We start from the raw sequence: 26,751 nt of genomic DNA on the forward strand, positions 1-26,751 counted from the left end.
CCCCCCAAATGTCTACAGCATTTTTGTAAATTATCACAAAATAACTCTAAAATCAGTAGCTATTCGCACAAATATCAATATAATGGTCAATTGTGTTAATTTATCGCGTCCAATATCGCCACAAATTTCTAACAATTCTAGTCGCTGCTACACATGGTGCAACGCACATCTGCTTACCTCCTTGTTTTCCAGATCTATGTCCACCAGCACGTACTGCACCTCGTGGGCCTCCGTCGTCCTCTTTATCGTTATCAGGTACTTGAGCTTCTGCAGCGAGAAGAGTCCCAGCTTCTTCATCCTTGCGATCTTCTTCGTGTTCACTGCGCCCGTGGCCTTCCTGTAGCACTTCAGGCCCAGCTTCCAGAACCTGTTTTCCAGGCTCGTCGCCGTCACCATCAGGTTAACCTGCGGCGTGTAAATGATAACGTCCGGCGCGTAGTTGAGGTTGAACCTCATGGTCGGGTTCAGGTTCGCGTTCTGCGCCGTGTTTTGCGTGAAGTACTCGTATATTGGCTGCAGGTTCATTTCGAATCCGAACGCGTGCCTCTTCGTCACGACGCTCTCTACTATCCTGTTGTAGCAGCCTCCGTACACGAACTCTCCGAAGCTCCTCTTTCCCACTTCCAGGCTCATCTTAAAGGCGTACTTTTCAAAAATGTCTCCGCAGGTGGTATTGCTGCCGTAATTGTAGGCAGTGCTGCCACTGCGAGTATAACCTCCGCCACCACTGCCACTAAAAGCGCCATTGCCACTATAACCGTTAGTAAAACCACTACCCGTGTAACTACCACTACCCATGCCACCACACCCTGTCTTGCTACCTGTTACTGCTGCGTATATTGGTCTGAAGTAGTGCGCTCCGTCGAAGTCTGCCAGGAACCTCTCGAAGTAGTTCAGTTCCTTCAGGTAACTCAGGAGCTCTCCTTCCAGGCTCATGCTCAGCGCCGCCTCCAGCCCTCTTTTAAACTCCGGTATCTTCCCCTTGAACTTGTGCAGGTACTGGTGCAGGCTTGCCAGCAGCGATCCCACTTCATCTGAGAGTCCCGGCACCTTCCCCTTCACCGTGCTTTCGCTCGCCAGCATCGCGCCCACTCTTGCTGCTTCTCCTTCCGGCACCTTGAGGAAGCCCATGAGCTTCGTTATCAGCTCGTGGTGCGACCATTCAAGCACCAGTGTGCAGTTAATGAACCTTTTGAGTGGCCTCGAGCTCACTGCCACCAGCTCGTACGTGAAGAATGCGTCCAGGTCCATTTCGTACTCCTGGTTTTCGCTCAGCAGCACCAGGTAATCGACGAGGATGTCGTAGCCCAGGTAGTAGTAGAAGCTCCTCGCCTCTCCTCTTCCGTCTGACCTGCTGTCCGCCTTTCCTTCCCACCTTCCTTCCACTCTACCTGTCGCACCACTGCCGAGGCTAGTCATAACTCCTGAGGATCCTAACCCTCCTCCCACTGGCGACACTGAGTACACTGGCACGTACGCGTGCCTTCTCATTATGATTGACAGGTCTGTGGGCATGCACTCTGCCATTGAGTAGAGCACTGAGTACCTCAGGTAACAGCACCTTCCGTCGTTGAGCAGTATTCTATTCCTGTCCACCACTCCGTCTCTCATCCCTTCCGCCTCCTTACTAGCCTCTCTCAACTTTTCTCTTGACATGTTATCTCCTTTCTCTTTTGACATGTTATCCATCTTATCTTTCGTCATACTGTCTCCCCTATCTCTAACAATGTTGTCACCTTTCTCTCTTGACATGTTGTCTCCCTTTTCTGTGTTTTCTATTCCACCCACGTACTTCTCCTCGGTTCCTCCCTTCACCAGTGGCATGTTCATCAGTAGTGGCGGCTGCACTCTCAGCACGTTCCTCGACCTGAACTCCTTGTCGTATATCATCTTCAGCTCCGAGTTCACGTAATCCACCACGTTGCTTCCTGACGCTATGTTGTAGCAGTCACTCAGCTTCTTGTACTGCTGCTTCCTTGAGAAGATTGTGTTCAGCAGCTGCACTGACTCCATCGACTGCGGGTACCTCGTCACCACGTCGTACAGTGACTGCAAGTTAAGTCTGTTAAGGCTGAAGACTTCGTTTTGCAGTATTTCCGACGCTGAGGGTCTCTTCTTCGGGTTAACGTTAAGCATAGCCTCCAGCAGCTTAAACAGTCTGTGGTCCACTCTTTCTCTGAACCCTTCTGGCCACTGCTTATCTGGCGTCGAGAACGAAGACAGCACTTCGCACCTCTCCATGAACGTGTGGAACGGCTTCGACAGCATCTCGAATAGCACCACTCCTGACGAGAATATGTCCACCTTTTCGTCGTAGGCGTCTCCTTCCAGCTGTTCTGGCGCCATGTAATGCAGTGTACCCACCAGTCCATTTTCACTCTTCACTCCTTTATCTCCTACATAACAATTGTTACTCCACAATTGTTGGCGGTTGCAATTCCATTATATTCACACATATCTAGTCAATATATCTAATTACTATATCCAATCACTATATCTCGTCAATACATCTAATTACTATATCTAATCAGCATATTCAATCAACACATCTAATAAGCATATATATTCAATGCATTCAATTATTACTCACCTTTTGACTGCTGTAACTTTGCTGTTAATCCAAAATCACCCAGCTTTACCAAAAATTCATTTTCAAACTTGAGAAAGATGTTAGAGGGCTTTACGTCTCTGTGTATTATGCCCTTTTCGTGGATGTAGCTCAGCGCCTCCATCACTTGCCTGAACAACTCGATCACCTTCTGCGGCGTCTCGTGCAGCGTGTGCGTGTTGATCGTTTCCAGCAGTGACTCTTCTCCGCAGTACTCCATCAGTATGAAGAGGCACTTCTTCGGCATGTTCTCCTTCTTCCTCCTATAGTGCTTGTTGTAGAACTTTACTATGTGGTTATCCTTCTCTCTTTTGTACACCTGATCTATCTTCCTGTCCACTTCGCTATCAGCTATCGAGTTGGTGCCTGTGTTACCTCCGTTCGCCTCATATGTGTCTTCATAATTCAGGGTGCTTGGCGTTTGAAAGCCTCCTACTCTCCTCTCGTGCTCTTCGTCGGTCACGTCCACCGCCTGCACGTTAAACTTGTTTATCAGGTAGTCCGGCGACTGCTCCAGCCACGCGTCGTAGTACCTGACTATGTTCGGGTGGTGGAGACTCGCCAGCACTGCCGCCTCTTCGTGCAAAATGCTTTCGTAGTTTTCGTATATTGGTATCTGCTTCACTGCGTAGTTAATTCCGTTCCTCAGCACCTTCGTCACGCATCCAAAGGAGCCTGAGCCCAGTATCGCCTCCTCCTTGAACTCTCTGAAGTAGCGCGAGTGCGTCGTCAGGTGCGTGTATATCTTATCCTTTCTGTTGATTTCCATGCTGTTGTACCTCGTCGTGTTCCTGTAAAGCCCGTTGTAGCCGCTCACCTTCTTCAGGTGGTCGTTGTACGTGTTGTTCGAAAAGTACTGGAAAAACTTTTTAGAGCCCTTGGGATCGCTTCCCATCGATATCTGAGCTCCTGCTGCGTCCTCAAATATCGACGAGCCTTCGCTGATCTGCTGAAACTCTCCTCCTCTCGGGTCCATCTGGAGGAAATTGTAAAAGTCGATTATCAGCTTATACATGCTGAACCCTGTGTTTGAAGAACGCGAGAATGCCACTTGGTTGAAGTAGTATTCGCAGTTTGTTCTCAGCTGAATTGACGAGTTCGTTATTCTGCATACTTCCACCAGCGGGTGGTTCAGGTCCTCCCTCAGTTCTATGCGCAAGGTCACTACACATTCGGTGTTCTTGCTTATGGCGTAGACGCACTCCTTTATGTGAATACTCACTTCGAAATTGTGGCACAAATCCTCGGATTCTTGGGACGAATCTTCGAATTCGATCCCATGACTATCGTCATCAAACGGGACATCGTTTTCATATAAACTATCATCCCATTTTTTAATTTCCACGTATTCCAAGTCCGAAATTAGTTTAATGTCCTCATCTAAAGCTTTTGGCAGTTTTAGCTGGGACATTATCTAGACATTCCTATTAGTACATTAATCATAGTTACAAATACACCAAAATCAGCTCAAAACAAATTAAAATGTGATACTACTATTACAAAATACACACAGAAATCGATACTAAAATTACATTGCGATATGTTACATAATAATAAAATGATTAACTACACTTCTTAATTGGGCAAAGAAGACTCTCAATATTAGGGTTTGAAGTTACCAAATCATTTGATATTATTTTTTAAGCCTACATTTGTTTACACATTTTTATATTCTAATTTATTATTCACATTTACATTATATGTATGTTTTAAATTGTCAATCTTCATCTTGGCGGATTTGTCTCACGTAAACCCGCATTTCTACAAAATCAAATGCCAGTTACCAAAAATATTTTAATTGGAGTGACTGGTTCTGTTTCTGCTATAAAAATTCCCGAAATTGTTCAAAAATTCCACAATTTAGCCAATTCAAATAACAATACTGTAAATGTACAATATACTAAATAAATATTTGTTAAATTCTAACTTTTTTATAGATTAAGATTGTGAGAACGTTAGCTTCAAAGGAATACTTTTTTGATTCCGAATCCTGCGACCTCTTTGAAGTTTTTGACGACACTGAGAGAGTAAAGTATACAAAGTCCGATCCTATATTACACATTGAGGTAAATTTGTACACATACCTTTATTTTGTAATTGTGAATTATAATATGTACATTTAAACGTTTAGTTACGTCGCTGGGCTGATATTTATTTGATTTGTCCCTTGGATGCTAACACCTTGGCCAAGATATCAATAGGCTTATGCGATAATCTACTGGTAAACATTGACAACTAGTTAAACTAAGATTATATGACAAACACAAATTAAATATTCACTTAGACAGACATTGCAAGGGCATGGGACATGAGTAAACCTCTCTGGGTTTACCCATCTATGAACACGTGTATGTACGAACACAAATTGACTGAAGAGCAATTGAATAAGCTAAAATCATTTGGAATAAAGGTAAATTAAAACAAACTAATTTATTAACTAATAGGTAATACCGCCAATAACCAAGAAACTGGCTTGCGGAGACTATGGCATGGGAGCATTACCCGAGCCTGACCAAATAGTGGAATCTGTATACAATTATATGTACCGTTGATAGTAAACCTTGTACAATATAAAAATGGGATCGAGTAAGAGTAAGCTGGAGGACAGCCTGCAGGAGAACAAAAGAATAGTGAACAGAACAATTAGGAGCCTGGAAAGACAGAAGTTAGCGTCCGAGAGAGAAGAGGAGAAGCTGGTAGAGAAACTGAGGGTGGAGGCGAGAGCAGGAAGGATGAACAACGTGAAGCTGATGGCGAGGGATGTGCTCAGAAACCGGAAGATGGGAGACCACTACTGCAACATGAGGTCGCAAATGATGGCAGTACAGTCGCAGCTGCAAACAGCGTATAACACCAACAAGATATCTAACAGCCTGAAAAGCGTTAGCGACCTCATGACGCAGGTCAACTGCGACACCAAGGTGGCAGAATTCCAGAAAATCATGAACAACATATCCCAACAAGCCGAAATGTTGAACCTGAAGCTGGAAATAATGGAAGATACGATGGAAACGTCGTTAATAGGTGTGCACATTAGCCATATTAGACAAAATTAACAGATAAAATAGGTGAATAGTTTAGCAATAATGAAGGAAAATAAATATAATACAGACGGTGACAATGCGCAAGAGGAGAAGGCTGTTAATCAACTGCTACAAGAGCTCGGAATCGAAGTGGATGTGGGTGATAAAACAGAAAAAACAAAACAGAATGAAGTTATGAGAGCTTTAGATGGAAATACGAAGGATTCCGGAGGAATAAAAGAGACAGAACTGAAAAATGAAATGCTACGAATAGAAGAAAGGATAAGTAATTTAAAAAAATAATTTTCTCCCCATCTAAAAAGTAACAACGTATTCTACACATAACTGCATACAAACGCCCAATTCTAAGTAACATATAGGTTTTAATTAGTAACATAAAGGGGAAAGTAACTAAGAAAAAATAATAAATAATGAGCCTGTGGAGCCTGGTAACAGTATATGGGTGTAAGGCCTAGTTGCCACAACATATAAACTAAAACAAAAATTAATATAATACTCTAGCTACCTCAACCTTGTTGAATTCTTAATATTTAATATATCAAATAGCAAATTTTAATCTCTTAAGATTCCTTAACTGTGTAAAGGAATCAAGAAGTAACTCCGTGAACCGACCTCAAAAGTTGAAGAGGAAAATAGGCTATCTAGACCAATTAACATTTTAATTTAACACTCTGAAAAATGGTATTGAGGAATTCTATCTGTAACTTGTCAAAGTATAGCATAAAAAACGATGAAATACTGACTCCGGTGCTCAGTGAAACGCTTTTCTCAGACATAAAGAGCATCTTTTCAAACCCAATGGGATATAGAACACAAGTGAGTATAGGCAAAATAGACGTACCAAAAAATATACTGAGGTCAAAATCGTTTAATAGCTTTACACAGTTAATTGCAAGCACAGAGTGCAAGTATATGACAAACTCATACAGAAGAGCAAGCAGTTTGTGTTTAACAAGGGACTTGGGAACAAAACTGCCACTTTCAGGCGGAATAGGAACGAGAAACGGAGAAAACAGCCTTTCAAACACAAAAATAAGAATAAGCACAATGCTAAAGATGGAAAATGGTGAATTTAGTAAAAAATACGATCTAGACTATAATAAAAAGGGAATAAACGAAAGAAATATGAGTGAAAAGGTGAAAGGATACGACACGCTGAATGGCGGATTTAGTAAGAGCAATAACGGATACAATAAAGCAAAAATATTGGTAAAAGAACCAAGTATGATAAATGAAAGTAATTTGGAGAAAAGAAGATCGTTAATGAATGATAACGTTGGTAGAATAGAAAAAGGAGAAGAGATGATTGAAGAAGAGCTGATAGAAACAACAGGAGAGATAGGTAGTTACAGAAACAGTAGAAGTGTTGGTAGTAAGGGTGTAGGAAAATCGCTGGCGATTAGAGAAGAAGTGGCAAGTGAGAGTGCAATGTATACAAAAGTGTACAAAGATAACAAGGTGGAAAATACTGAATACAGTGAAAGTAGGTCAAACAAGATTACTGCGAAGGAAAGGGAATCGAGTAGAGGCTTCTGGAGGAAGCTGAGTCTAGGATCATTTACACCAATGCTCTTCGGAATAGACGCATCGAGTCAGTTCAGCGCACTGACGATTAAGGGGAGGCAGAAGACAGGCCTATCAGAAGCGTCGGAAGTGTCGGAGCCGGAGCTTTCGAAGTCGAAAGTGTTCCTGAAGCTGGTGGATAAAATAGAAAGGCTGGTGAAGGTGAAGAGAGAGAAGGTGGCGGAGCTCCACAAAAACTACGGCTCGAAGACGCTGGGCAACGTCACGCTCGCAATGCTCTTCTCGGGCCTGAAGGACGTGCCGGCAATGGTGACCGAAACGAGTGAGCTGGACCCGACGAAGGGCATAAGGTTCAGAGGGCTCACGGTCGACGAGATGCTGCGAAAGCTCCCGGGCAAAAACGAGGACTGCCCGTACACGGAGTCGGTGCTCTGGTACCTGCTGACAGGTGAGGTGCCGGAGCCGGAGGACGTGAAGGAGCTCTCGCGGGAGCTGCACGCGCGGAGCGCAATACCGCACCACGTCTTCGAGGTGATGGAGAGCATGCCGCGGGACTCGCACCCTCTGACGCAGTACGTGACGGCGGTCTCGGCGCTGCAGACGGAGTCGGTCTTCAGGAAGGCGTACCTGGACAAGACGTACCAGAAGGACACGAGCTGGAAGCTGGCGCTCGAGGACTGCCTGAACCTGGTGGCGAAGAACGTGGTGCTCGTGGGCTTCATCTACAGGAGAAGCTTCATCGACCCGACCGTGAAGCCTGAGGACGTCAAGTTTAACGCGGAGCTGGATTACGTAAGCGAAAGCACGACTAGAATTACCTTAGAGGATAGGTAGATAGATAGTTGTACTGATACACAGGTAGTTACGAGTTGGTATAACATATGAGTATATATCAGTTGCTATAACATATGAGTAGTTACCAATAGGTATAACATATGAGTAGTTACCGGTGGAATAGAATAGCTAAGTAGTTACCAATAGTTATAACAGATGAGTAGTTACCGGTGGAATAGAATAGCTAAGTAGTTACCAATAGTTATAACAGATGAGTAGTTACGGGTGGAATAGAATAGCTGATTAACAATTATAGGCCGCGAACCTGGCGCATTTTCTAGGAGATAAAACAGAACTCTTCAGTGATTTAATGAGACTCTACTTAGCACTGCATTCAGACCACGAAGGTGAGTACTTTGACGGTATCCACCGATACCACTATCATAGTATATGGCTAGGTGTATTAGATAAGTGGATTAACTATGCATATTAGCCATATTAAATAGGTTGATTAACATGATCAACAATAATATTGGCAATAAAGAAATTAATCACATAAACACTCTTTTTGTAGGTGGGAATGTGAGCGCGCACGCATCACACCTGGTGGGAAGTGCACTGGCAGACCCGTACTTCTGCCTGGCAAGCGCACTCTGTGGACTCTCAGGACCACTACACGGAATGGCAAACCAGGAGTGCCTGGTGTGGATCAAGAGAATGCTGAGGAACCTGGGACCGAACACGGAAATCACAGTGGAAAGAGTTAAGAAGTACGCAGAAGACACAATGGCAGCAGGACAAGTGATACCAGGATACGGACACGCAGTGTTGAAGGTGACAGACCCAAGACACACGGCGTTCGTGAGGTTCGCAAGAACGCACTTCCCGAACGACCCAATGGTGAGGCTGCTGGACATATGCCTGGAAGCAATACCGCAAGTGTTGATAGCTTCAGGTTAGTGCGAAGAGCAAAAGTATTATCAATAGTATTATCAATAGTTGTAGTTATGATAGTACACATTATAGTAGGTAGAGTAGCTATGTTATTATTCATTGTAGTAAGTAGAGTAGCTATGTTATTATTCATTGTAGTAAGTAGAGTAGCTATAGTAGATTTGGTAGTAGGTAGAGTAGATATATAGATAAGACTAGGCCAAGTAGTACACATTTACACGAATATATGGCAACAATAGCTAATTTTAACGCAGGAAAAGTGAGGAATCCGAACCCAAATGTGGACTGCTCAACAGGAGTCCTCCTGAGCCACTTCAACATAGACCAGCCGCAAGTGTTCACAGTCTTCTTCGGACTCTCGCGCTCACTGGGAATACTGTCGCAGCTAGTGTGGGCAAGAGCACTGAGGTATCCAATAGAGAGACCAAAGTCACTAACACTGGACACAGTGGAAAGAATGTGCACATCCCCAGAGGAACCAAAAGCAGCCGCATCATAACCTTAACAAAGGAAATGAAAACAATTAGTTTAGACTAATTCACTATTATAATAATGTATATGATATGTGGAATAATTATCGCAATAACAGTTAGTGGTCGTGTAGTAGAGTCTGTGAATTTGAATGGAAGTGTAAGAATATCTAGAAAAGAAGTTAGAACAAATTTAGATAAAAAAGCATTAAATAGACTAGATAAGATAGTATATGAGGAAGTAGAAGTAATTGACGTAACTATAGATATGGAAGGAAGGAAGAAGAAGACCCATGGGATTCATAGGAAATAAGGTCGTAAACACGAGAGAATTTAGGCTATACAATGGGAATACCGGTAAGAAAAAGGAAAGATTATGACGAAAACACGTAGAAGATAAGGATACGAAGTACTGCGAAAACGTATACAAGAGAGTCCGGTTCCCAACCAGATGTGTAAAGATAGGAAAGGTGACAATAGGAGGAAACAACCCAATCGCACTTCAAACAATGACGTCCTGTGATACGAACGACGTTAAGGAAACAGTAGATCAAGTAAGAAGGGTTAAGTAGATAAATGGATACACACAATGGTCCACAGAGGACTTGGAAAAAAAACAAGCATGATTAATTAAAATTAATGAACAATGCAGATATTAAAAGTACAAGAGTACGGAGCAGACATGGTGAGACTGACAGTGCAGTCGCCGAGAGAGGTGAAGTCGTCAGTGCTGATCAAGGAGAAGCTGACGTCGCTCAACTGCGACATACCGCTGATAGCAGATATACACTTCAACCCAAAAGTAAGCACCATACACACAGTTACATAAAGATGGATCATGAGTAATATGAGTTTATGTGAGCCCGGTGGATAAGAAGACGTACAAGTGGTAACAATGATGAGTAGGTGGCGCTAATGAGCGCAGAAATATACGATAAGGTCAGAGTGAACCCAGGAAACTACGTGGACGGACGTAAAAACTGGGACACGAAGGTGTACGATAGCTACGAAGAGTTTAAAAAGAGCGGAGAGTACATAGAGGAAATGTTCACTCCGCTGGTGGAAAAGTGCAAGCAGCTGAAAAAGGCAATAAGAATAGGAACAAATCACGGGTATTTTCGTGTGTAGTTAGAACAGTACCAAGCTCAAGCATTACTATTTATATTAGTGATAGTTACTAGTACTAACTGACACGGGCACTAATAAGTACACACATCAATAGACTAGTGATGTAGTTGGATGGTGATACTAGTAGTTAGTGATATAAGTTAGCGGGATTTGACAACATTAATAGCTAGACAAGTGATATAAGTTAGCGAATAGTAATCAGATATTGAACAGCTGATAATCAGTAACAAATGATTCAACAGGTCGCTGAGCAGTAGAGTGATGAGTTTCTACGGAGACACGCCGCTGGGAATGGTGATGTCGGCAGTGGAGTTCGCAGAGGTGTGCAGAAAGAACGACTTCCACGACTTTGTGTTCTCAATGAAGTCGTCGAACGTGTTCGTAATGATCCACGCATACAGACTGCTGGTGAACGAAATGTATAAAAGAAGCTGGGACTATCCAATACACCTGGGAGTAACGGAAGCAGGCTCAGGTACGAAAACTATTGGTGTTAGTGTTAGGATTACTGTTGGTATTGGTCCTAGTATTAAGATTAGAATAGGTGTCATTATGGGAAATGATTTTATTAATTTAACACGTTTAGTTGACGATGGAAGGATAAAAAGTTGTCTGGGAATAGGCTCACTACTGATAGACGGGATAGGAGACACGATAAGAATGTCATTAACAGAAGACCCATGGTATGAACTACTACCGTCGAGGAAGTTGTTGGAGTCAGTAAAAGAGTTGTACCCAGAAAAGGAGGAAAGTAGCAATGGTGACAAAAAAAGTGAAAGTAAAGATGAGGAGGGGGATTATGATAAGTGGAGAGACTTCAGAAACATAGAAAGGAGGAATGTGAAGTACGGAACGAGCATGCTTAACTATAACGATGAAACTAAAAATCATTTGTTGAACCCGAATGGGTCAGTAGGAACAATACTGAATACACATCATCTGAATAACAGGGTAACTGCATAGATAAATATAGAGCAGATAGATAAATAAATAAATTGCCGCCTGAATACATTAGGTAATTAAGATAATCAATTGATTTATAATATGAATTAGATTGAATTGTACAAGTCGCTCGGGTTGGATATAGTTAATGGCTTGCCGAATAAGTCGCTTCAAAGCGTAGACTTTGTAATATTAGAAGATGTACCATATTTTCATGAATATAATAAGCAGAGAGTAGTAAAGGAGCTGATAGAAGGAGGAGTGCACGTGATATCGCCAATAGCAAAACTAAGATTTAATCCAATTAAGTTTACGATAGGACTGGTAACAGTGAAGGAATATAGGATGCTGATAAGAAGTAAACCGAGCCAATACTACTTTGATGAAAAAAATAAAAATAATAGTAACAATAGACTGGTAGGAATAAATTTAGACGAAGAAAATGGCGAAGGAGGAGGAGGAACGATGGAGAGTGAAGATGAGCTGGAATTGAATAGACTGATGAATGAATTGAACAAATTTGAAAAGTTGGTAGTTAAAATAACAGGAAATGAAACGGACGAGGAGTTGATGGAATTTTTCAACACATACAAAGTATAGAGAAAGATAACACATATTAACTGTTTAGATAGATATATAGTTATATAACCCTTATAATTACTTAATCAATATAACCAATGTCACTGATATAATCAATATAACCAATATCACTGATATAACTAGATAACAAATATAACAATTTAAGACAACTATATTAATTATTATAGAAACAAGCAAATCAATTAAATAATAAGGAGAAGAAGAATGAAGTCGGATTCATAATACTGGAGATAGACAGTAAATTGAATTATATGTACACAGTGAGAAGAATATTTGGTTTGATCAATAAAACAAACTGTGACTTGCCAGTGATACACCAACTGAAGTTTCCAAATTTAGAAGATCAACAAGTTAATAACCATATATAACATAGTATTAGGATCGATAGATAGTTAATATGTAATTAACATCAATATAGGATATGCTGGTAAAAAGTTGCTGTCTACTAGGATGTAATTTAATCGATAAAATGGGAGAAGGGATAATAATAAAATCAAAATTGCCAATACAAATAACGAATCAACTGGCGCTAAACATATTACAAGTAATAGAAAAAACATAACTAGTTATATATTTAAGTAACCAGGAAAGCACTGTGACTAAATAAATTAAACCCTGTTTAGAATAGCAGAATGAGGAACATAAAGACTGATTTTATATCATGTCCATCATGTGGAAGAACATTATTTAACATTCAAGTAAGAAAAATAGGTAGATATAACAAATGTTAAATATACACACCTGATACTAGTATTGTTAAACACAGATAAAACAAACATAGTAAACAAAAACATAAATAAATGTGTAATAGGAAACCACTGAGGAGATACGAAAAAGAGTTGGACACCTACCAGGAGTAACAATAGCAATCATGGGATGCATAGTCAACGGAATAGGAGAGATGGCAGACGCAGATTTTGGATACGTAGGAGGGTCACCGGGAAAGGTAAAGTTGCGTATTGCAGATAAATTAAGTAAAAACTAACGCAATAAAACAAATATTGATAGGTTGACCTGTACGTCAAGAAGAAGCTGATAGAAAGGAATATACCTAAGGAGAAAGCGTGTGATAAATTGATTGAGCTAATAAAACAACACAATAAATGGGTGGAACCAGTACAAACTCAAACAACACAATAACTAAAATAAAATTTTAAAATAATATGTGCATATTTAACCATGTGTACATACACACCCCTTACAGTGGATTACGGACACACATCATTAGGATTTAAATGGGCGTACTTCGCTACCCATAACATATAAATCAATTATTCTATAGAAACTATGGAATATATAAGAACGACGATATAACCTGTGACGATAAATGGTGTTATGTAACATTCGAATAATAAATAAGAAACAGGACGTGGGACGTGATACTATATTACAAGTAATTCTTAATGTTCCTTCTAAAATCACCGATGATATCTTTCCCGGCTCTTTTGAACATGTTCTTGATGATGTACCAAAACGTGTTTGAATTCGACATCCTGTGATTAGGCCGAAACTTGGGAAGGTGGTACCCGAGTGCAACCCTGGTGTGATTGTATCCCACAGACAACTTCGAGAAGAAGAACCTGTAAACCATGGTGGAAATTACGTAAAAGGTAATGACACTTTTATCTCCAGTTTTACGCTTTCCCTTAAAAGCAGTATGAACGACCTTGGGGACGCCTCCGTAGCTCAGAGAATATAGAAAGCTGTAATAGAGGATCACTGAAAGTGTCATGGCCATTACTATGGGCCGCGAATTCCTAATCTTCACGGCAGACGGAACCCTGGTGTGTATAGCCAAGAAGGCGTATATGGGTACCGCATTAATGGGAATGGTCAAAACCCAAAATCCATCGTAGTAGCCGTTCCACTCCTCGAAAACACCAACTCGTTCCAAAACGAAAAACGTGATAGAAGCAAGTCCGTAGCACGCAGTAGCGAGAATGTTTATGATGTGACACTTTTCCCTCTGCAGCAAAGAGAACGGCAGCACGCCGGGGTACAGGAAATCCTTGAACATGGAAGCTGCCGGAAACATTAGGAAAGGCGATAGCGCCTCACGCATTGTTTCAGAAAAGGAGGCCACTTCAACCTCGGGAGGACTCACAGAACCTGGATTTGAAGCAAGACCGGCCTCGGGATCGTCCTCTCCTTTACTGCCAGAGGTGGGATTGGAGCACGAATGTGTGTAGTACCCCCATGAGCCCAAGGCAAAGGCGGTCAGAAGGACACTCGCCCAGCACTGGATCTTAATCAGAACCAGTGGGTGGCCGTGTAACATCAAATCGAGGATAAACTGAAAGAAAGGCACGAACATTCTGCAAACATTGTATCCCAAAGTTACAACCACCGAGTGCTCGGGAACGATCGCAGTAAGTGACATTAAACATCCACAAAAAAACGCTTCGACAGCCAGAATAATGTAGACGTGATAGGCCAACTGCGATGAAAAGTGTGTTAAAGCTGCAAAAACAAACCGAGTGACCAGTATTAAAAACAAGTTGATTAAACTGATATATATGCGATTATCCTTAGATTTAAAAATCGAATTGGCACAAACATAGAAAAGATACTCAACGACGAGCCCAGTACCAAGAAGTAAAACCCTTAAATTGTACAGCTTGTCGAAGTAGATGCTCGTGTTATGAATTGGTATCTTGAGAACAACAGCAAAGAGAGCCGAAGAAGAATCTATGTGGGCGGTAGTCAAATACGTGGTGAAAGAAATGAAGGCAGGCACAAACTGACAAAGTGGACTGCTACTTATAACCTTATCGCCAGTCATATCCCCTAGGGATTCAGAATAGCCTAAAACACTCTACATTTCAGAGAATAAATCTAAAAATTAAAATTGAGATATCAGTTCCAAAAGTTTAGTGAAAAGATCCATATTTACAGGTTCTCGGTCAAGAGTGAGTTAACATAAACGAACCACAATCAAATCCTTTCCGTGAGTTGATTGGCATTCTGTTCACAAGCTTATAACCAGTTTTCGATCATAAGACTAATAAATTAATGAAATGCCTAAGGGAATGAGATTTATAGGGCCATTCCTTTTTGGGCCCCCTTAGTCATCGCCGCTACTACTTTTACATGGGCCCAGGAGAGTTTTACATACTCAATTTACAAAGACAACCTTTAGTTAGTTGTCAAACAACTCATTGTAAGGTCATACTTCCAACACCCTAGTCATCCTGAGTGAACTTTGAACGACTTCCTGGTATTGATCCAATAACCTGTTGCGATACTAACTATTTTACACATCTCTAGTTATTGATTAACCATATACTTAATATACTCTGAAACATATAATCTTCAGATACTATTATGTGTGTTTTTAACTATTGGAAGTTAACGTGTTACTGTCAATGTGTATAGGAAGGAATGTGTGTATATAATACATTATTTTGACATCTAGGTTGAAAATTATTATATCAAGATATTTGTACAACACTTATTTACATAATGGAGTTGTATATGTTTAAACAAAATGACTTAAAAATCATGGAAGCAGGCTCGTGCCTCACATTACTAACACTATTTAGTTTTAATCATTGGCTTTAATTACGTATTATTTTAATTTTTATTTAATTATACTTTTAATTAACCTGTTTTTGCCTTTTACAAATCTCTAACAGTTGAAACGGTGCTTGGATATTACAATCCTGTTACTTCATGCTGGATTCTTACATACTGATCCGTTCTGAAGTTATTATGATAAGAGCAAATTAAACGTATTAATCGCAATATACATAAAGTGGCATATAATTTGGAAGAACAGGTTAACCTTTCCGATAAGAATTATTAACTTGTAAGAGGATTTACAGATATTTGCCACTAATAATTTCCCTATTTTCAATATAAACAGCTTCGAGTAAGATTTTACTTAGTGCTTAAAACACTCATAATATTCAGAATGTAAATACAAGTTATATAAGTTACAGTAGACTAGTTAATTTAAGGTCTAATAAACTTAACTTGTATCACCTATAATGGATAGTTGTAAAAGCTAACAATCTAAGCATAGTACGCTCAAAGTGTCCGATATATATAGATAAAATCTGATTTAAAGCTAAGTAGGATTCCATTGTATGCAAATACCGTACACACCCATAGTTACACATGTGTATTTAGGTGTACCTTGAAGCAATCAGGGTTCAGAGAATACCCTTGGACAAATCTTGGTTTCAAGAATTCGGTGTCTGATTTAAAGCAATTCATGGGCCAGAAAAGAGGACTTGATGGGGATTTTTAGTGCGAACACGGAAGGAAAGGTTTGCTGTAATTGCTCAAACAGTGGACTTAAATAGGAGTTTTAAAACTTTGATAAGGTTTCTGAGCTTCAATTCAACTTTGCAGTTGTTCTGCAATGCGATTAGAGCATCTTGTTAGGACTCTGATCAAGTCCATTTCTAAGGGGAGAGAGAGGAAAAAGAAAATGTCCAAGTCAGCCAAACTAATCAACATGGATGAAACGGGCAAAGAACAGCTTGATCCAGACAACGATCCTGAGTATTGTTTCTGGCAGCCAGAATACTACTCAAAGGTTAAGAGCTCCCGCTACTTTAAGGAAAACAAATTCAAGTTCCTCGACCATGGCCGCTTTTTATACACCTTTTTCGCCTGGGCTGGCCCCTGGGTCTACAAAATATGCAAACAGTACATGGACCCGTTCATGTTTTACCCCTTGCCAGTGTCCGACCAAATACTATACTGGCAGCCAATATTCGCCAAGCGCGTCAGCGACGGCCTGGTTAAGCTCGACCAGTACGAGAGCTGCAGATCGCAACCCACAGCCAAACGCAGAACTCCCTGCAAGTCCGTTCTCCTGAGGGCCCTGTTCGCCACGTTCTGGAGAAGAATCACGTTCATCCTGTGCTGCAACATCGTTCTCAACGTCGCCAACATGCTGCACATCTTCATAGTGAGGGAGATTCTCGTGGTCCTGACCAAAGACTCAAACAACTACTACAAGTTATATTCGTTGGCAGTTGTCCTGTCCTTTTACCAGTTTATCATAGCACTGCTGCTGGACCATGTGAACTTTTATATGTATCGGCTGATCCACGTGATCCAGTACTCATTCTCCATCACAATATTCCAGCACGGCATGTGTCACCGGAGGAAGTTCGCGAACAACATCAACGGCTCAAATCCCCTGAACGTGTGCAACCAGGTTCTCCACAGCTGCTCACCGGACTCTGAGTGTTCTAAAAACCCATTATTCTGCCAGGCTCTGCGTTACCAGAACAAGGATATCAATTCTAGGATATTTTCTTTCGAGTTTATGGATTCATACTACATTTCACTATTTCTTGAATCTATCGTTCAGATACTTCAGTTCATTTTTAACTTCCTTGTGGGATTTTACATCATCTATGAGTGTCTATCTGTTTCTGTCTGGCCTCTGTACGTCTTCTACCTGTCTATCACCTTCGTTATGGTTCTTATCGAGATCTTCAACACTGTGCTACTGAAGTACATTTACGGCCTGAAGGATTACAGGATGAACAAGTGCAAGGAGGTAATCTCAGGCCTGGACCTAATTGACAAAATGTGCATGGGCGACATTGCTCACAACATCATAACAGGGACTAGGAACAACGAACTTCGGCTACTTTTCGTCAGATTTATGCTGTCGTTCCTTAACCGGCTTTTGGTAAACATCAGCTCATCGTTTGCCACGCTGCACATAATGGACGACCTCATAGAGATATCATTTAAGTTAGAGGACATTAGGAAGTTTAAAACATCCCACATGATGTCATCGATGATAGTCGTACTCAAGATCACGGATTCTATGTTGTTTGTTCCAGACTCAATGAAATTTTTGGCATATTCCCTAATATCCTACTTCAGAGCAGAGTATTATGTGAAAGATTGTTCTCCTAACTTTTATATCAGTGACAACAAGTACACTGGATCTGTTCAAACGTCCACCGACATCGCCAGCGCCACCAACCAGCTACCTAACGATGTTGTTGTGTATTATAAGGATGCCACGTTCACCTGGGTCAACTCCAGGGAGAACCTGTTGAGTCAGAACTATGATCCTTATTTGAAGAACATCACCTTTGAACTCAAACGTGGCCAGATGGTCATTGTTACAGGTGCTCAGGGTTCTGGTAAATCTAACTTCATCAAGTCAATGCTCGGTGAGATGACCCTGGTTGGTGGTTCCATGGCTGTTGTGCCTCTACACACTTCTATGCCTATATTCTACGCATCACAGGACATATGGCTACACCAGGGTACCATTAGGTCAAACATTACATTTGGATACAAGTTTGATGAACACTTGTACAACACTGTGCTTAAGGCTGTTGAACTTGAATATGACATATCAACGTGGCTGCACGGTGACCTCAGAGTAGTATCTGACAACGCACATTCACTCAGTGGAGGCCAACGTGTAAGAATGGAGTTGGCTCGTGCAGTGTACGCTTATATGGTATTCCATCAGGTAAACAAGGAGTATAACAACAGCCAATGTTCGTTCTTGATGTGTTTGGATGCCTCGTTTCATGGTTTGGACCCATATGTATCCAAGACAATATTCAATAACCTGTTTAACCTTAAAACTGGCTTATTGTTAAAGGATGATTTATCAATCGTTTTAACATCGTCGAAACGATACCTCGATAACATATCTCTATCCCAGGATTATTTTCCAAACTTTACTTTGTACAACGTCAAGGATAAAATGCTTGAGAAGACCAAAGAGGTATCGTTAAAGCCGAAGGATACTAGCTCTTCCTCACCCTCTGATCTGAAATCAATCAGCTCAGAGGAAATGTTCCAACTTTGCGAGTCCGACGAGAACTGTGGCAAGGGCAGATCGGAGTACATAAAGGAAATGTATGCGAACTCGCTGATAGTGAACCCAGAGATGAAGAAGCCCCAATCCAGGTTCAAACAGTCGCTGAGGCCTCATATCATCTATTTCAAGTCAGTGGGACCACTTTTCGCAATATTCGTCGCTCTTACTCTCATTTACATGATACTGGAAACGTATAAGTACGTAGTTGCTGGAAAACTGGGCGACGACATAATGAACATCGTATACACCATAGTTAGCCCACAGGAATACATGCCAGCACTCGCTAAGATCAGAGAGCTCTGCGACGACACGCTGCTGAAAGTTAAGAAGATAACTGTGTCAGTTGTGGTGATCTGCTTTACTGCCAACTCCGTCCTGACGTTATGCTGCCTCCGCGGCTGCAAGAGGATACACGAATACTGCATCGACTCTCTGCTGAACAACAGCCCCCAGTTCGTGAAGATCAAGTTGTACAGCAGTGAAATCCTAACGTTCCTTTCCTCGGACATGTTCATGATCGACGAGACCTTCGGAAGCATTCTGTCTCAGCTGCTGATACTGGTGATCCAGGTCATCCTCATGGTTTGCGTTCTCTGTTACTACTTTCCCATCTGCGTGCCTGCCATTGGCCTGTGCCTGACCATAATGGTGTACGGAGTTTTTATGCAGTACGTCTACTCGACGAAAAACCTGCAAATTGCCTCTCTGGAGGCGCTCTCCAGGAACAACTTCGTCTGCGAAAACGCCGTGTCATCCTCGTCGACTTACCGCAGCCTCAAGAAGGAGGCGAGTCTTCTGGATAACGTGATGGAGCACACCGACTACTTCGTCAGGGCCTTCTTTTTCAACAAGTCGTTTATGTCCTGGGCCTGCTTTGCCTCCAAGTTTGCCTTCCTGTTCATGACTCTGAGCTCCTTCATCATCCCCCTGATTTATAAGCAGTTCAAAAAGCCCCAATTTTTCATCGGGGACTATGGCCTGAACGCCATGCAGACCGTAAGGATCATGTTCACCTACACCGCCTACATCCTCACTGCTGCCAACCTCGAGATGCTGATGTGCTCCATCACCAGGTTTGAATGCTTCGTCCCCCGCGGACAGAAGTGCAAGTTCCTAAAGTGCCGCAATATCCACCAGGAGAACCTGGTCATGGACGTTGACTCCTACATGGGCCGCCCCGCCTCTGAGGCCGAGGTAAAACAGTCACTGCTGCTGAGAAGAAAGAGGGAATTCAGAAAGGAGAATAAGAAGTTTTATTGTTTTAGAAAGCTTAGTTTCAAGCCGAGGATTAACATATCTCACCCGAACTCTGAACTAAATCAAGAGCACACTGGCGTCAGTTTGGTCGACGTTTCAGTGTACACAACCCCTGACTATAACCCAGATGGTGTAATTCTTAAGGCAATAACAGTCTCTGCTAAGCGTTCTGAGATAATTGGCATTGTTGGCAGGACTGGTGCTGGTAAGACTACTCTGTTGTCAGTACTGCAGAACATTGTTGAGAACAGAACAGGTCTCGTACTGTTGGACGGCATGGATCTCAATAAAATCTCCAAACACGTACTCAGACAGGTTATAGGTGTTCTACCACAACTGCCATTTGTGTTCAAGGGATGGACTATTCGCAGGTTCCTTGATCCTAGGAAGCTGTTTAGTGACGATGACATCAACGATGCGCTGGACAAGTGTGGTCTACTCAACTTAGTCAATGAGCTTCCTGGTGGCAACAAGTTGGATAGTGTGATAATACCAGACAATCTGAGTCTGTACATGCCAACGAAGAAGAAAATCGCTAAACTGAACGTTGACAACTTGAAGGATTATTATAAGGAGTGTGACATGTTACTGTCGAACAGTCAGCTGAGGACACTCTCACTGGCCAGACTAGTGCTGTACCGAAACCTATTCAGGGTCATTCTGGTTGATGAACCTCCAGAAAACTCAGACGAATACGAGTACGGAGAACAGAGTCTAGAGTACAAGGATACTGGAGTCCCAATATATGAGTTACTAAAAGCCTACTTCCAACACTGTACAACATTCGTCACGGCACACAATTCCAACTCCCTGCGTATGTGCAATTCAGTATGGATATTGCACAAGGGAATGTACATGGGCAAGTGCGGCGCCGAAGAAATATTAAAAGAGAATTCTATCGCCAATATAATACAAAAGTTTGTAAAATAGCCTAACCGTTAAATATTCCAAATGTTTAACCATAATTAATGTCATATCCACATTTTTTTTTATCAATTATTTAGCCATTTATAGTTAAAGTACAATTATACCATATTTTGGGTGTTTTATGAACCTAATGTTGAGATGAATTGTGTACCTTCATCATCTAAATGTGTAACACAAACTTTTAGAATATAGCGCTTGTTAGTTAAATAATGGGCCATTAGTTTACACAGTTAAATATACTAACAAATCAATATTAAATGAAATCATAAATGCCAGTATATATATGATAAATATGATTAGAGTCCCCATAGGTAACATTCTATACATAAAAATGTTAAGTACTTAGCACATAATAAACATATTCAACATAAAACAATCCTTTTGGTGAATATGAAGAATCGTAGACACCTACATTGTTATAATGAAGTGTAATTCCTTCACTTGTACAATATTTATGAATAAAACGAATAATATTTAAAAGAGTAACAAGAAAATCCAATAATTGATTTTTTAAAACATACGACATGGCACAATATTATATATGAATCAACCTTCAACCACTATTGGAGCCAATTCTGGCATAGAGCCAGAAGAATTCTTTTGGCAAAGTGAACTGTATTTTAAATCATATTTCAGGAGCAAAAGAGGTAAAGCGTACCCTCATTACGATAACTCGAGCATCTTAAAGTTTTTGTTTTTTCACTGGGTCAACAAATGGGTCAATTTAGTCTCGAAACAATATGTTGATCCTTACAGATTACACCCCCTGCCAGTGTCGGACCAAATACTGTACTGGCAGCCAATATTTTCTAAACACATTAGCGACGCACTATTTAGACTAGAGTCGTTTGAAAATGCTAAATTTAAGTCGGGAAAAGTCAGATTGAAACTTTACTATTCAGTACTGCTGAGGGCCGCCATCTACACATTCTGGAAGAGGCTCCTCTTTCTGATCACAGGCTTAATATTCGTGAACATTTTGAGCATGAGTATCGCAATCTTGGTTAAAAAGTTACTGGGAATCTTGAACGACAAGTCGTTCAATTTTATCAACACAGTTTTGCTACTGCTATCGATCATCGTGTTTCAAATAGCTGATGGACTGTTCATCGACAATTTGACGTTTTACATGTACCGATTAATGTGTGTTGTACAGTGTCTCATTATCATAAATCCGTTTCAGCACGGCATGTGTCACCGGAGGAAGTTCGCGAACAACATCAACGGCTCAAATCCCCTGAACGTGTGCAACCAGGTTCTCCACAGCTGCTCACCGGACTCTGAGTGTTCAAAAAACCCATTATTCTGCCAGGCTCTGCGTTACCAGAACAAGGATATCAACTCCAGAATATTCACGCTGGAGTTCATGGATTCGTATTACGTTTCGCTGATATTTGAGTCGATAAAGTACATGATAGAATTCTTGTCAAATTTCATTTACGGGATCATTCTAATGTCGTTTCAACTTAAAATAAACATATGGGTGCTTTACATTTTAGGGTTTTTGTTCCTGGTTTTAATCATTTTAATGGAAATAGCAAACACGTTCGTCTTTAAACACATTTCGCGCATCAGGGACATCAGAATAACGAAGTCCAATGACATTATACTTTCGCTGCCCATCATTAAGAAGACGCTCTACGATGATATCGCAATTACCATCATAACGCAGCTCAGAAACAATGAACTCATACTGTTCTTAGTAAGGGCGCTGATAACGTACTTCAATATCACCCTATACACGACGTGCGTTAACATCTCATTTTACATTATAAAAAGGTATTTTATAAAGTCAGTAAACGACGCCACTTTAATCACCGACATAGACACGGCAGGCTTTATGGCGACGATATACATAATGCTGAAGATATACAATTCAATGTTCTTGGTGCCCAGTTCTATAAAAATGTTCGGAATGTCATACATTTCATACAAACGAGTGGAAGATTATGTGAAAGATTGTTCTCCTAACTTTTATATCAGTGACAACAAGTACACTGGATCTGTTCAAACGTCCACCGACATCGCCAGCGCCACCAACCAGCTACCTAACGATGTTGTTGTGTATTATAAGGATGCCACGTTCACCTGGGTCAACTCCAGGGAGAACCTGTTGAGTCAGAAGTATGATCCTTATTTGAAGAACATCACCTTTGAACTCAAACGTGGCCAGATGGTCATTGTTACAGGTGCTCAGGGTTCTGGTAAATCTAACTTCATCAAGTCAATGCTCGGTGAGATGACCCTGGTTGGTGGTTCCATGGCTGTTGTGCCTCTACACACTTCTATGCCTATATTCTACGCATCACAGGACATATGGCTACACCAGGGTACCATTAGGTCAAACATTACATTTGGATACAAGTTTGATGAACACTTGTACAACACTGTGCTTAAAGCTGTTGAACTTGAATATGACATATCAACGTGGCTGCACGGTGACCTCAGAGTAGTATCTGACAACGCACATTCACTCAGTGGAGGCCAACGTGTAAGAATGGAGTTGGCTCGTGCAGTGTACGCTTATATGGTATTCCACCAGGTTAACTCTGACTACAACAACAACAAATGTTCCTTTTTGATGTGCCTCGACTCACCATTCCAAGGTCTCGATCCCTATGTATCCAAGTCAATATTCAATAACCTGTTTAACCTTAAAACTGGCTTATTGTTAAAGGATGATTTATCAATCGTTTTAACATCGTCGAAACGATACCTCGAAATATGTTCACGAATGTCAGATTTAACCCTGGTTCCCAATCCCCCGATTTTCAAAGTCAAGAACCAAACCCTTAAATTTTACTCCACCTTGCACGACTTCATTAAAAACAACAAGGTCGTCAAGAACGATTACAACCATTCATCGCCCACACACATCGGCACGTATCAGATGAATTATTTAACCAATGATATGCTTAGTCTATGTTCATCAGGTTCCACTACCAGGCTAGGCCGAAGGGAGGTAACCAGGTCAAAATACAGTAAATCACGAAAGTCGTTCCTCAGCGACGAGTTCTCGGGAGTTAAATTGAACCCTTACTACGTGTACATGAAGCCAGCACTGATCACATTTGTCTTGTACATACTGCTGAGTGTTTTGCTTAATATTATGGACAGCGCAAAGTATATCTTGTCAACTGAACTTTCGGACTACATAACCAAGTACATTAATAAATTCAAGGACGGAGAATCAGTAGACCTGATCAAAATTAAGTCACGAGCAAACCTTTCGATGAAAGTAACGACCATGTTCGTATCCGTAATAATAGTGCTGTCAGTGCTGTCAACAATACTTTACGCACTAGGCTACATAATAACATCGCGGAAGATCCATGAGTATGTAGTAAACTCCATCTTTACGAACAGTTCATCAGCAATAAAGATAAAAAAGGATATAAGTCAGATAATAACGTACTTCTCGTGCGATATTAAGATCATAGACGAGGACGTGGGTTACTTTTTATCCCTGGTTTTTATTTACCTGATTCAGACGCTGGTCAACATATTCTCCCTGTTTTACCTCATTCCGATCTCCATCCCCTTTGTGCTCGTGACGCTGGTTATCCTGTACAAGTGTATTTTGGTGCAACTGACGAGTTCCTCGAAGAACATACAGTTCGGGTACATAGAGGCAACCACGCACATTAACTCGGTATGCGAGAACGCCATCACGGGGTCGTCCACCTACAGAAGTTTCAAAAAGGAGTCGCAGCTGGTGACTAGCCTTATCGAGCAGGCCGACTACAGAATGAGGTGCAAGTACCTGTTGTATTCGCTTACGTCGTGGACGTCGATACTGTCCAACTGGGTATTTTCACTATCCATTCTGTTGGTACTGGTCATTCCCATAATCCTAGATAGAATTACCGACTACACTTTGAAGATGGGATATCTCGGATTGGCGCTGTCCCTGTGTATGAATGTTCTCAAGTCTTTTGATAAATTTTCTTCGCTGTACTTTAAGAGCATGATGGCTATCTGTTCAGTTCTGAGGTTCAGATACTTCATTCCTCCTGGCCATAAGCTTAAATTCGATAGATGTCTCAACACCCACGAGGAACATTTAGTAAATCCCACCAGAGGCGCCATAAAGTTTGATAGAAATCAATTGCTAACTAGAAGAGCAGCTGAGTTTAAGGATGATAACAAGAGATTCTACAAATTGAAAAGGCCGTTTTATTGCCCTAAAATAACCATACTAAATGTAGATAACCATTTATCTCCTGAACATACCGGCGTTGAGTTAAAAGATGTGTGTGTACATACAGGATCCCACAGTGCAGAGAGTATGATTCTAAAACACTTCAATGTATCTGCTAAGCGTTCTGAGATAATTGGCGTTGTTGGCAGGACTGGTGCCGGTAAGACTACTCTGTTGTCAGTACTGCAGAACATTGTTGAGAACAGAACAGGTCTCGTACTGTTGGACGGCATGGATCTCAATAAAATCTCCAAACACGTACTCAGACAGGTTATAGGTGTTCTACCACAACTGCCATTTGTGTTCAAGGGATGGACTATTCGCAGGTTCCTTGATCCTAGGAAGCTGTTTAGTGACGATGACATCAACGATGCGCTGGACAAGTGTGGTCTACTCAACTTAGTCAATGAGCTTCCTGGTGGCAACAAGTTGGATAGTGTGATAATACCAGACAATCTGAGTCTGTACATGCCAACGAAGAAGAAAATCGCTAAACTGAACGTTGACAACTTGAAGGATTATTATAAGGAGTGTGACATGTTACTGTCGAACAGTCAGCTGAGGACACTCTCACTGGCCAGACTAGTGCTGTACCGAAACCTATTCAGGGTCATTCTGGTTGATGAACCTCCAGAAAACTCAGAAGAATATGAGTACGGAGAACAGAGTCTAGAGTACAAGGATACTGGAGTCCCAATATATGAGTTACTAAAAGCCTACTTCCAACACTGTACAACATTCGTCACGGCACACGATGTGAATGTATTAAAGAGTTGTACTTCGGTTTGGGTAATACACGACGGGTTTCTAGTAAGAACGTGCAAAACCAGTGATATCGCAGCAAGTGAATCAATCGCAAACATTATTGAAGAGAGTCTAAAATGCAGTTAGTGTACCATATAAAGTAGCATATTACACTGAATGTAGTTTTACATACGGTACATTTTTAAATCAATTTGTCACAATTAGTTACAATATATCAATGTGAAGTCACGGTATTTCTTGAGTTAATTTAGTCGTTAAATTTATGTGAATAAGATGGGTACTTGTTTATCATATAAATGTGTGCACAAATTAAAAGAAAATAAGATATAACCAACCTTCCATAATGGGAACATAATAATATTTAAATAAGATCTATAAATAGTGTTAAAACAGGTGGCACTAGTGAAAGTTAATAGTTGATTAACACCAATCTTAAGGGTTCGTGGACCTACTTACTCAAAATTTTAAAAGAGGGATAAAACGGCCTTAAACTTATTATTATCAGATGAGTAATGTAAAACATACAATAAAGAATTGAAAAGATGTGTCAAATAACCGATTCTTAAAATGACGGTTTTTTAGACCGACACCGCGTAGGGAGGAAGTCTCATTGAATCACTTGTTTGTGTTATGTTTTAATGGAATAAACCAATAAATTTAATGTATAATATATCTACTTGAATATTACTCACTAAATAGTAAAGTAGACTTTGTCGAGCTTGTTAAATCACGAAAACTAA

At 41.0% G+C, this 26,751-nt stretch overlaps 8 protein-coding genes across 8 annotated transcripts; 6 read left to right on the forward strand and 2 right to left on the reverse strand.

Annotated features, from left to right (window-relative positions):
* Window positions 1-147: 147 nt before the first annotated feature.
* Window positions 148-4,019, reverse strand: TOT_020000649 (serine/threonine protein kinase; the record flags this gene model as incomplete). The annotated part of the gene is made up of 3 exons (XM_009692398.1): window positions 148-1,670; window positions 1,785-2,396; window positions 2,591-4,019. The coding sequence occupies 3 exons, from the start codon at window positions 4,017-4,019 to the stop codon at window positions 148-150; spliced, it is 3,564 nt and encodes a 1,187-aa protein (XP_009690693.1).
* Window positions 4,020-4,381: 362 nt separating this feature from the next.
* On the forward strand, window positions 4,382-5,160 carry TOT_020000650 (phosphopanTOT_henoylcysteine decarboxylase; the record flags this gene model as incomplete). The annotated part of the gene is made up of 4 exons (XM_009692399.1): window positions 4,382-4,498; window positions 4,546-4,674; window positions 4,893-5,018; window positions 5,053-5,160. The coding sequence occupies 4 exons, from the start codon at window positions 4,382-4,384 to the stop codon at window positions 5,158-5,160; spliced, it is 480 nt and encodes a 159-aa protein (XP_009690694.1).
* A 24-nt stretch (window positions 5,161-5,184) lies between these two features.
* Window positions 5,185-5,934, forward strand: TOT_020000651 (uncharacterized protein; the record flags this gene model as incomplete). The annotated part of the gene is made up of 2 exons (XM_009692400.1): window positions 5,185-5,632; window positions 5,720-5,934. 2 exons carry the CDS (start codon window positions 5,185-5,187, stop codon window positions 5,932-5,934), a joined length of 663 nt encoding a protein of 220 aa, XP_009690695.1.
* Window positions 5,935-6,330: 396 nt separating this feature from the next.
* On the forward strand, window positions 6,331-9,403 carry TOT_020000652 (citrate synthase, mitochondrial precursor; the record flags this gene model as incomplete). The annotated part of the gene is made up of 4 exons (XM_009692401.1): window positions 6,331-7,968; window positions 8,267-8,357; window positions 8,444-8,905; window positions 9,093-9,403. 4 exons carry the CDS (start codon window positions 6,331-6,333, stop codon window positions 9,401-9,403), a joined length of 2,502 nt encoding a protein of 833 aa, XP_009690696.1.
* Window positions 9,404-9,456: 53 nt separating this feature from the next.
* On the forward strand, window positions 9,457-13,184 carry TOT_020000653 (1-hydroxy-2-methyl-2-(e)-butenyl 4-diphosphate synthase; the record flags this gene model as incomplete). Its single annotated transcript, XM_009692402.1, is given in 13 exon segments — window positions 9,457-9,621; window positions 9,641-9,731; window positions 9,768-9,928; window positions 10,027-10,176; window positions 10,281-10,486; window positions 10,745-10,977; window positions 11,089-11,453; window positions 11,556-12,038; window positions 12,212-12,394; window positions 12,463-12,588; window positions 12,668-12,742; window positions 12,856-12,990; window positions 13,053-13,184. 13 exon segments carry the CDS (start codon window positions 9,457-9,459, stop codon window positions 13,182-13,184), a joined length of 2,505 nt encoding a protein of 834 aa, XP_009690697.1.
* A 247-nt stretch (window positions 13,185-13,431) lies between these two features.
* On the reverse strand, window positions 13,432-15,007 carry TOT_020000654 (conserved hypothetical protein; the record flags this gene model as incomplete). The annotated part of the gene is made up of 2 exons (XM_009692403.1): window positions 13,432-14,849; window positions 14,974-15,007. 2 exons carry the CDS (start codon window positions 15,005-15,007, stop codon window positions 13,432-13,434), a joined length of 1,452 nt encoding a protein of 483 aa, XP_009690698.1.
* A 1,403-nt stretch (window positions 15,008-16,410) lies between these two features.
* Window positions 16,411-21,048, forward strand: TOT_020000655 (uncharacterized protein; the record flags this gene model as incomplete). Its single annotated transcript, XM_009692404.1, has 1 exon — window positions 16,411-21,048. The coding sequence occupies one exon, from the start codon at window positions 16,411-16,413 to the stop codon at window positions 21,046-21,048; it is 4,638 nt and encodes a 1,545-aa protein (XP_009690699.1).
* Window positions 21,049-21,586: 538 nt separating this feature from the next.
* TOT_020000656 (ABC transporter) lies at window positions 21,587-26,137 on the forward strand (the record flags this gene model as incomplete). Its single annotated transcript, XM_009692405.1, has 3 exons — window positions 21,587-22,102; window positions 22,202-25,684; window positions 25,763-26,137. 3 exons carry the CDS (start codon window positions 21,587-21,589, stop codon window positions 26,135-26,137), a joined length of 4,374 nt encoding a protein of 1,457 aa, XP_009690700.1.
* Between the last annotated feature and the right edge of the window lie 614 nt (window positions 26,138-26,751).

This window comes from Theileria orientalis, chromosome 2 (genome assembly GCF_000740895.1).
Source record: "Theileria orientalis strain Shintoku DNA, chromosome 2, complete genome".
NCBI classification, from domain to species: Eukaryota; Apicomplexa; class Aconoidasida; order Piroplasmida; family Theileriidae; genus Theileria; species Theileria orientalis.